Consider the following 10,853-nt stretch of genomic DNA (forward strand, 5'->3'; position numbering starts at 1 on the left):
TAGATTTCGTGCCATCCCGTGTCATCCAATTTCCTTCTCCTGCCATCTCCGCTCGATTTCCCCTTGCATCGTCGCGTGCACGTTGCCCCCTTTTGCGCCTGACTCGGCCTTACTCGTTGGAAACTGCTGATTCGAGGTTTTCTAGCGAGTCAGGCTCTAGGCTGCTTTAAAATTAATGTTGATGCGAGCCAGACATCCGTGTTTGCAACCAAACATGTTTTCCGTGGCCCAACTGAGCCTGGTCGGGGGTAATGCAAGCAACCAAACACACTCGCAGTTGCCGGAGGTGCGGCTGCATGATAAGTTTATAATGCATGTGTAATATGAATTTGAATTTTGCTAATTGAGGTATCTGGATATGAGAAATAAAAATTTAGGATGTGATCGGTCACTGTCCTTGTGCGCGCCAGGTCGTGTCCGCGTACGTATTGAGGTAACCAACGTGTCATGCTCGCGGTTTTTAGAAATGACAAACAAGATCGCATTCTAAGAACTGACGACGAGTCCACGAGAAATCACAGCCTCTCAAACGGCCACGAGGCTCATCTCCTCATCCACGTGGCGCCCTCCCTTTGGCTGCCTCCTCCCAGCTCACCCCCTTCCTCATCTCCCCACAGTGAGGAACCTGGCTCCTGCGTGCCAGCCACTAGCAGTTGCCCGCGCCACCGCTCCCGCCGACATCGCCGGGCGCCACCGGTAATGCAATGGCCGCTATCGTCTCTTCCGCTGCGCCAACGACGCCGACTCCCCCGCGCGCCCGGAGGCCTCGACAGGCGCCCAGGAATAGGCGCCTCCCCCTTGGAGGCCCCGCGGCGGGCCTCTTCACCACGCTCGGACTGAATGGCAGCGGCGCCGCTCTCGCCGCCCCACTCTCCTACGAGGAGATGCTGCGGCTCTCGTCCGACACCGCCGGTGGTGGGGGTGACGGGTTCTCCCTCCCAGACCTCGGCCTCGGCGGGTTGGTGGACTTCGTCGCGCAGAACCCGCTCGTCGTCGCCGCGGGCCTCGCCGTGGTAGCCGTGCCGTTGGCCGTTTCCCAGGTTCTTGGCGGCGCCTCCAAGCCATACGAAACCGTGTCCGTGAAGGCCGCGTACCGGAGGCTTCTGGAGGAGCCAGACGCGCAGCTCGTCGACATCAGGCCGCTCAAGGACGCCCGGGAGGTCGGCTTGCCGGACATCTCGGAGGCCAAGAAGAAGGCGGTGGCCGTGCCCTACGACGGGGAGGACAAGAACGGTTTCTTGAAGAAGCTTGCGCTGAGGTTTAAGGACCCGGAGAACACCACATTGATCATCCTTGACAAGTGAGTAGCTGGAGTTTTTGTAGACGCCTGCAATGTGTTTGCTTTTTTGTGTGCCCAATCTTTATAGCCAGGCAGTGAAAACTTCTTGTTAAGAATCGAACTGGGAATAGTGCCGTCTTATGTTCTCAAAATTAAAATAAACTAGTTAATGATAACCAATTTTACATGAATAAATTCCAAAGAACTTGTTACTTGGGTAAAATCCTCATAGATTGTATCCCTGCTGTTCTCCGCCTGCTCATTGACTTCTGGAAAATAATGTTGTCAACACTTAGAAGTTAGAACATTGTGAATGCTTCTACATGGTGCCGATGAAGTCGATTGTGGTAATTAAGATGCCACTGATAAATAGTGAGGAGTTCAACTCAGTAGAGAAAAGCTGAACAGATAGTATGCATCTTGAAAAACTTGAAACAATTCTGACTCTACTAGATAATTGTAACTCACTTTTCTCTTTTGATCAACGGTATATGGTTCCGTGAAAAGGGAGGCACATACTTAATTTTCATTTTTTGTCCTTCAGGAGGAAACAAGCAATTATGATAAGTATTATAGTAATTGTCCACATGGTTTTATTACATTGTCCCTACGAACATTTACGTGAATAAATTTGAAACAGGTTTGACGGGAACTCTGAACTAGTTGCTGAGCTTGTCACATCCAATGGCTATAAAGGTGCTTTTGCGGTAAAGGATGGTGCGGAAGGACCTCGGGGATGGCAGGTTCTTATGCTCCACAAAGCTTGTTTTCACTGCTAACTAGTGTTTAACATGTATATTCGCTCTGCAAAATGTCACCATTTGCTAGTGCTCTACTGCAGAGCAGTGATCTTCCGTGGACTGCTCCCAAGAAGGGATTCAGTTTGGACTTCGGTGAGCTATTTGGGGTGAGTTCGACATGACCTTTATTTTGTTAACCTCATTTCTAATAAAAATCTATTTCCCTGTATCATCTGGTTCCATGCTTTTGTTCATTTAGATTTATGTGTCAGTTGAGTTCTGAGTGTGATGCCTAACTTACAGGATGGTTCAGAAGGTTTGCCTGTCACAATTGGTCTTGCTGCAGCTACTGGTTTGGGATTACTTGCCTACACAGAGGTTTCTAAAACTTGACGTGCTATCATATTTTGAGGAGTTGAATCAATTTCCTCTTTATTACAAATCTTGTATGACATGCTGCAGATAGAAACCGTGCTACAGTTTCTGGGTTCAGCTGCCATTGTCCAGCTTGTGGCAAGCAAGCTCGTGTATGCCGAGGTGCTTATCTCATTCTTTTATCACTGGGCTTTGGAGATATGACCGACAACCTTTTCCTTTATAGTGAAAATGATTTTCGTTGTCAAACTCTTCTCAACCTATTTATGCCGCTCCCAGGATCGAAAGAAGACCCTGCAACAGATTGATGACTTCTTTAACAAGAAGATTGCGCCAAAGGAGCTTGTTGATGAAATTAAGGTAGTTCGTCATACTCCTGGTTGCTTAGAGTTAAATTTGGTTGGTGCACTGTTTGCCAGAACTTACGCCTGATTTGCACTAGGGCAAATTTTCATGTCCTCATAGTAGTTTATCTCATAAGCCAACCATCAGATACAATGTATCAGATACAAACTGAATACAATGTGGTTTTACATTTCAATTTCAGTTTCAGAAAAATTTGAGGACCAACCGAAATAACCGAAACTCAGTGATTGGTTTGCATTTGGGCCAAAGGGCTGAATTATTAACTTGAATTTAATTAAATGTTTGATTGTTTTTTAAAAAATGATTTTTTAAATTCCTGTGTACTATTTAAATTGCCGAAATATTTTGGCCAAAAGGTAAATATTTCAGTGTCTTGAAATTACTGAAATTCCGTGATTTTCATTGAAATCTCAGTGAAAGTGAAAACCATTGGTGAGCATGATGCTCCCGTGTGAAAAATCTGAGTTTCTTTGGCAACAAGGCATGTTCAAGTCCTCTAACTGTGCAAATTTTCGTGGAGAAAAGACATGTGTGATGGTTTGGGCAACAAATACATTCCACTCTGAATATCCCCGTGTAACGCCTTTCTTCAGAACATGAATAAACTTGCATTGTTTTTTTTTCTTTTTTTTGCGGGGAAACTTGCATTGGTTTTCATATAATAATTCGGTTGGTTATTCAGCAAAAAAAAATCCTTTTGTCATCGGCAGGAAATCGGGCAGGCTCTCCTGCCTTCATCTGGTGAAGCTAAGAGCCAACCAGCAGCAGCAACAGCGGCAGCGCCCCCTGCTGCCACGGCAACTGCTGCACCAGTAGCAGAACCAGCAGCCCCAGCTGCTGCCACGGCAACTGCTGCCCCAGTAGCAGAACCAGCAGCCCCAGCTGCTGCCACGGCAACTGCTGCACCAGTAGCAGAACCAGAAGCCCCAGCTGCAGAAGCCAGCACAGAGTCGCCTCCTGATACCACAACATCATCGAGACCCCTGTCACCATTTGCAAATGTAAACAATATTTCGTTGACATTTATCTGCAGAAGTGAAGCCGACCGATCTAACTCAAACACTCTGGTTCTGCATTTCAGTACCCAGATCTCAAACCACCGGCCAGCCCTTCCCCACCAGCTTCAGAGGGTAAAACCGAGGTGAAGGCCACCGTTGTCGCAGCAACCGAATCGCCGGCGGAAGTTAACTCGGCACCGGTGGCAGAAGCCGTCGAAGAGTCATCGCCTCCTGCGAAGCCCAGGCCTCTTTCGCCATATGCGAACGTAAGCTTATACTGTTCCGAACTTCAATATGCTTCACTGCACAGACAAACGCATCTGAAATATAAACGCCATGCTCATCGTTATTCTTGCTTTTGCGTGCGTGCAGTATCCAGATCTCAAACCGCCGGCCTCTCCTTCGCCTTCGCCGCCTTAGTGATGGGTTGTTTTGAGAGGATCGAGCTTATCGCTGGCTGTCGTCCGTATAAGAAACCAGGTATAGAGGGCCATTGAGCTGTTCAGAAGGCACCACGCTAGAGTACCAAGGTCTCAAGCAGTACATATATATCTCCAGTGATTGATTCGTTTTGCTTTTGTAATTGTGGAACTACTAGAAGTGTGAGTTTACGAGTCTGGGTACTGCCTTGACATGTTTCACCCGCTCGTCTATGAAGAAACTGAGGCCGGCGAGCTTCCAGTTGTGAAGCGTACTGTCATTGTTGCAATCTGATTTTTTTTTCTGGAAACTGCTCTTTGCTAGCAATATTCAAATAAGAAAATTGGTACAGAAAATAAGTCATAACTACTACTACTGCGTGATTGATAATAATTCAACCAATGAAGCGATAGCCCGTGTTGTCTCCTCTGAGGCGACCAGGGGGTTGCCCTAGCCGCCGCCGCCCCCTCCCTCCCCTCTGTCGCCGACAGAGATGCCCTCCGGCACCCATGTGTGACACCAACCAAGAGGGCGGCGACGATCCGGCGGCCTGCATGGAGAGCATAGGCAATTGGGGCGGCGGCCTCAGAGTTGGCAAAGCGGCAGGCGCGCCTGCAGGTGTGAGTCGTCGTCCTCGGCCGCGTGGACGGCGAATCGATGGTGAATGCGGTGGGTGGTCGGTGGGATACTCTGGTGGTCCTCCGTCCTTAGATATGAAGGTTTGCTTCTCCACCTTCTTCTAGCCAACCATGTTGTAGCGGCAGTGAAGCTTCACTGGTCTAATAGTGGTTGGGTTTGGTGGTGTTAGTCGTGATCGGTAGAAATCCCTGGTTGGTTTTTTCGACCATGACGGTGGCCAGGCCCGCTTGTGCGGCTCCCCTTCTTGAAGGCACCGCCGAGACCCCCTCTACCCCCACCCCCTGTCACGTCCGCCTGCTATTTAAACGAGGCCAGACGCCGGGCAAAAACCACACCACACATCCGCTCACCATCTCCTCCTTGCACCATATTCTTCACACTCTCCATGGCATTCAGCGAGCAGGAAAAGGAGTTCACTGGCATAAAAGCCGGTTGGGTGGCCCGTCGAGCTCGCTGGATACGAGCCAGACAACTCGCTGCTCCACCTTGAGGGGTCGAGAAGATAGGTCTATGGGGGGGGGTGAATAGACACTTAACATGGCAAAGTTGCATTTTTTTTCTTAGAATTTAGGTAGATGTTAGCACAAGTTAAATGACAACCAATACTTCCTACACATGCATATATAGAGTATGGGAAACGGATAAAGAACAACATACAAGTGCAAGAAAGTAACAGGAGGTAGAGATCAGAAGATCAAACACAATGAAGACATGGTGATTTTTGGTGTGGTTTCGATAGGTGGTGCTACCGTACATACACATTGACGGATACTTCAACTCACGGAGGTTAAGGGCTGGCGAGTCCATGGAGGGCTCCACCCATGAAGGGTCCACGAAGAAGCAACCTTGTCTATGTCATCATGGCTTCTGTCCACGAAGGACTAGCCTCACTCGGGATAGATCTTCACGAAGTAGGCGATCTATGTCATCATGGCTTCTGCCCTTACAAACTCCTTGGTTCAACTCCACAAGATTTGGAGGCTCCTAAGTGACACTAGACAATCTATGAGACATCACCCTCCAAAAGGTAATAGATGTTGTTGATGATGAACTCCTTACTCTTGTGCTTCAAGAGATAGTCTCCTCAACACTCAAACACTCTCTCACAGATTTGGCATGTTAGTAGGAGAGGATTGGAGTAGAAAGCAACTTAAGGGGGCTAGAAATCAAGGATCAAAGGTTGCAGTAGAATCCCCTTGATTTCAACACAAGTGTAGGTCGTTCTCTCTCAGAAAATGATACGGGAAGTCATAATTTTGTCCTAGTTGCTCTCTCTGAGAGTAGGTGGTGTGGATGGCGTATATATAGCCTTCACCAAAAATCTAATCATTACATACCTTTATGCACAACTCGGTGGGACCGGGTGAAACCACTCGGTGAGACCGACCAGTGTAAAAGGTTTGAACTTTAGGCATTTCTGTGAGACCAGATGAATCCACTCCGTGGGACCGAATGATGATGACCTAAGCACTTTCCTTGCTTTAGTGACACCGATTGATTTCACTTGGAAATTCTGAAATGAAAACAATGGGTTACAGAAGATTGGCATGCGCACTTTGGTGGGACCGAATGTCATCTCGGTGAAACCAAGTTTCTATGGTTTAGGTAATGGCTCTGTCAAGTTTATCTCAGTGGGTCCAAATAGGAATGAATCAGTGGGACCGAGAATGACTTTAGGGTTTTGGACAGATAGAGTTGTGAGAGTGTGGTTGAGGGTTTTTCGAGCAATATCCCAAAGCACTTGAGCAAATGACTCATGATCAAAACCTCACCCACTTTTAATAGTATTGGCTTTCTTATGGATTCAATGTGATCTTTGATCACTCAACTAAAAGTGTAGAGTCTTGAAGCTTTGCCAAAATTGTTCCTTAGTAGTTTGAGGGGTCCACAACTCCATCCTTCTACTTGCCTATGTTAAACCTTTCTTGAAATATACTTGAGGAAAACATTTGTCCAACAACATGTATGTTGACATGAATTACCAAAAACACCAAGGGAGAAAATGCGCTTTCCCACCTTCCTCACTGCTCCAAGTCGTCATTACCATAGGCGAGGCTACACGTTGGACGCAAAGGAGCAAGTGATTGATCCAAGCTGGCGGGTGGTTTAGCAACTCGCCGCTCCAAGCCAGCTCTGTTGGGGAACGTAGTAATTTCAAAAAAATTCCTACGCACACGCAAGATCATGGTGATGCATAGCAACGAGGGAAGAGTGTGATCTACGTACCCTTGTAGACCGATAGCGGAAGCGTTAGCACAATGCAGTTGATGTAGTCGTACGTCTTCACGGCCCGACCGATCAAGCACCGAAACTACGGCACCTCTGAGTTCTAGCACACGTTCAGATCGATGACGATCCCCGGACTCCGATCCAGCAAAGTGTCGGGGAAGAGTTCCGTCAGCACGACGGCATGGTGACGATCTTGATGTACTACCGTCGCAGGGCTTCGCCTAAGCACCGCTACAATATTATCGAGGATTATGGTGGAAGGGGGCACCGCACACGGCTAAGAATATGATCACGTGGATCAATTTGTGTGTCTAGGGGTGCCCCTGCCCCTGTATATAAAAGATCAAGGGGAGGAGGCCGGCCGGCCCCTATGGCGCGCCAAGGAGGAGTCCTCCTCCTAGTAGGAGTAGGACTCCTACTAGGAGGGGGAAAGAAGTGGGGAGGGAGAAGGAAAGGGGGGCGCCGCCCCCCTCTCCTAGTCCAATTCGGACCAGGGGGGAGGAGGCGTGCAGCCCACCTTTGGCTGCCCCTCTCTCTCTCCACTAAGGCCCATATGGCCCATTACTTCTCCCGGGGGGTTCTGGTAACCCTCCGGCTCTCCGGTTTTCTCCGAAATCACCCGGAACACTTTCGGTGTCCGAATATAGCCGTCCAATATATCACTCTTTATGTATCAACCATTTCGAGACTCATCGTCATGTCCGTGATCACATCCAGGACTCCGAACTAACTTCGGTACATCAAAACTCATAAACTCATAATATAACTGTCATCGAAACCTTAAGCGTGCGGACCCTACGGGTTCGAGAACAATGTAGACATGACCGAGACACGTCTCCGGTCAATAACCAATAGCGGAACCTGGATGCTCATATTGGCTCCTACATATTCTACGAAGATCTTTATCGGTCAGACCACATAACAACATACGTTGTTCCCTTTGTCATCGATATGTTACTTGCCCGAGATTCGATCGTCGGTATCTCAATACCTAGTTCAATCTCGTTACCGGCAAGTCTCTTTACTCGTTTCGTAATACATCATCTTGCAACTAACTCATTAGTTGTAATGCTTGCAAGGCTTATGTGATGTGCATTACCGAGAGGGCCCAGAGATACCTCTCCGACAATTGGAGTGACAAATCCTAATCTTGAAATACGCCAACCCAACATTCACCTTTGGAGACACCTGTAGAGATCCTTTATAATTGTAACACCCTCGATGCGACTATAGCTCCCACGTGTCGAGGCACGACTTAGAGACATAATCGCATTGAAGGCATATGTCGCAAGTTAGGTAATCTTCCCAACATCCCATGTAATATAAATCATAAAGGGGAGATAACATAGTTGGCTTACACTCGCCACGTCAATCAAGTACATAAATAACATTACATCATCCAAACACTCATGGCCCGACTACGGCGCCAAAATAAAAGAGAACCCAATAAGCGACACGGTCCCAATCACCCCCAACTGGGCACCACTACTGATCATCGGGAAAGGAAACATAGTAACGTTGAGAGTCCTCGTCGAACTCCCACTTGAGCTCAAGCGCGTCACCTAGAGCGGAAACATCAGGCACTGCATCTGGTGTAATAGTAATCTGTGAGCCACAGGGACTCAGCAATCTCGCACCCTCGCGATCAAGACTATTTAAGCTTATAGGTAAGGCAAGGTAAATATGTGGAGCTGCGGCTAGCGACTAACAAGTATGGTGGCTAACTTATTCACAAAAGAGAGCGAGAAGAGGAGGCAAAGCGCGAGCGAGAAAACTAGAGAGCAACCTGCGCAAACATTACTCCAACACCGTGTCCACTTCCCGGATTCCGCCGAGAAGAGGCCATCACGGTAACACACTCAGTTGATTCATTTTAATTAAGTTAAGGTTCAAGTTATCTACAACCGGACATTAACAAATTCCCATCTGCCCATAACCGCGGGCACGGCTTTCAAAAGTTCAAATCCCTGCAAGGGAGTCCCAACTTAGCCCATGACAAGCTCTCACGGTCAACGAAGGAATAGACCTCCTCCCAAGACGTTCCGATCAGACTTGGTATCTCGGTTCTTCAAGACACTTCGACAGGTTAAAACAAGACCAGCAACACTGCTCGAATGTGCCGACAAATCCCGATAGGAGCTGCACATATCTCGTTCTTAGGGCACACTCAGATGAGCAAGACGTCGGGTAGGCCAGCCCAGAGTTGCCCCTGGTAGCCCCAGACATCGCTCGGTTGGACCAACACTCAGAGGAGCACTGGCCCGGGAGGGTTTAAAATAAAGATGACCCTTGAGTCTGCAGAACCCAAGGGAAAGAAAAGGCTAGGTGGCGAATGGTAAGACCAAGGTTGGGCATTGCTGGAAAAGCTTTAATCAAGGCGAACTATCAAGGGGTTCCCATTATAACCCAACCGCGTAAGGAACGCAAAATCCAGGAACATAACACCAATATGACAGAAACTAGGGCGGCAAGAGTGGAACAAAACACTAGGCGAGAGGCCGAGCCTTCCACCCTTTACCAAGTATATATATGCATTAAGATAACATAGCAATATAATGATATCCCAACAAGTAAATAAAAGTTCCAAACAAGGAACGGCCTTACATCTTCACCTGCAACTAGCAACGCTATAAGAGGGGCTGAGCAAAGCGGTAACATAGCCAATCAACGGTTTGCTAGGACATGGTGGGTTAGAGGTTTGACATGGCAATTTGGGAGGCTTGAAAGCAAGTGGTAGGCATCGTAGCATTGGCATAGTAAAAGAGCAAGCAAACTAGCATAGCAAAGATAGTAGTGATTTCGAGGGTATGATCATCTTGCCTGCACAGTTGTCAGAGTTGACTGGATCCTCGAAAGCAAACTCAACGGGCTCCTCATTAGCGAACTCGTCTCCCGGCTCTACCCAAACAAGACAAACAAGCAACAATGGCACAATCAACCACGTGCAAGGACCAATCAATATGATGCAATGATGATATGCTATGCGGAATGCGATGCGGGATGCAAAATGCAAGATATGACAGAAAATGCATGGACCTGGCCTCAACTTGGAAATCCAAGTGTGCCACTGGAAAGATGAGATGAAATCGCTTGAAAACGATATAAAGAACGCCGGAATCGGAGTTACGGTTTGGAAATGGCAAGCGATTCAAAATTGGCACCGGTCTACGATTTACAGCAAGTAGCCATCTAAATGCAATGAGATGAACATTCTACAGCACCCAAACATGGCAAAAAAATACATGGCAGAGATGCATTCAAGATGCTTAACAAAAGTCTAGCACTGAGCTACGGCCAAATCATCCATTAACAGGTTCAAACAAGTAAGGCAAAAATGCATATGACAAACAGATCTCACACTTGGTGAAATCAACACTTGTCTGGAATTTCAGATCAGGTAGCACTCTTCGGAGCAACAAAACTACAAGCTACAGGACCTGAACATGGCAAAGTAAAGTATGGCATGGAGCTACTCATAGAGCTTAACAAAAGTCCCTTAGTGACCTTGAGCCAAAAGGGATCAGAAAATACAATTGCAAGCATGTGAACATAGCAAAAACATAATCAGATCACAGTCTTAGTGAAAACTGACACATGCTGAAACATAACTCAAGTAGGCATGTTTACGAGCTCGATGCACCCACTACGGTGCAAGTCATGGCAAGACAAGCATACACCCATTAAGAAGGCACAAAATTCAAGCTAGACATGGCAAGAACAAAAGCATAGCATGCACTGATCAACTACAACATCATCGGCAAAATTGCAAACAAGTTGACAATCTGCCCAGATTCACAAAGTAGCTAA

The 10,853-nt window shown here is 47.4% G+C and overlaps 1 protein-coding gene across 1 annotated transcript; it reads left to right on the forward strand.

The window, feature by feature from the left end:
• The first annotated feature begins 584 nt into the window (after positions 1-584).
• LOC123063127 (protein THYLAKOID RHODANESE-LIKE, chloroplastic) lies at positions 585-4,447 on the forward strand. The gene is made up of 9 exons (XM_044486866.1): positions 585-1,300; positions 1,920-2,022; positions 2,121-2,186; positions 2,323-2,397; positions 2,482-2,556; positions 2,674-2,754; positions 3,471-3,761; positions 3,842-4,024; positions 4,131-4,447. The coding sequence occupies exons 1-9, from the start codon at positions 705-707 to the stop codon at positions 4,176-4,178; spliced, it is 1,518 nt and encodes a 505-aa protein (XP_044342801.1). The 5' UTR covers positions 585-704; the 3' UTR covers positions 4,179-4,447.
• The last annotated feature ends 6,406 nt before the right edge of the window (positions 4,448-10,853 follow it).

The sequence above is a fragment of the Triticum aestivum genome, chromosome 3A (assembly GCF_018294505.1).
Source record: "Triticum aestivum cultivar Chinese Spring chromosome 3A, IWGSC CS RefSeq v2.1, whole genome shotgun sequence".
NCBI lineage: Eukaryota > Viridiplantae > Streptophyta > Magnoliopsida > Poales > Poaceae > Triticum > Triticum aestivum.

What these genes read in the sequence shown, in the direction of transcription:
- LOC123063127 (XM_044486866.1), top strand. Translation starts at nt 705, where the DNA reads ATGGCCGCTATCGTCTCTTCCGCTGCGCCAACGACGCCGACTCCCCCG. An exon ending in ACTTCGGTGAGCTATTTGGG is followed by an intron (nt 2,187 to 2,322) that starts GTGAGTTCGACA and finishes CCTAACTTACAG; the next exon opens with GATGGTTCAGAAGGTTTGCC. An exon ending in GATTACTTGCCTACACAGAG is followed by an intron (nt 2,398 to 2,481) that starts GTTTCTAAAACT and finishes GACATGCTGCAG; the next exon opens with ATAGAAACCGTGCTACAGTT.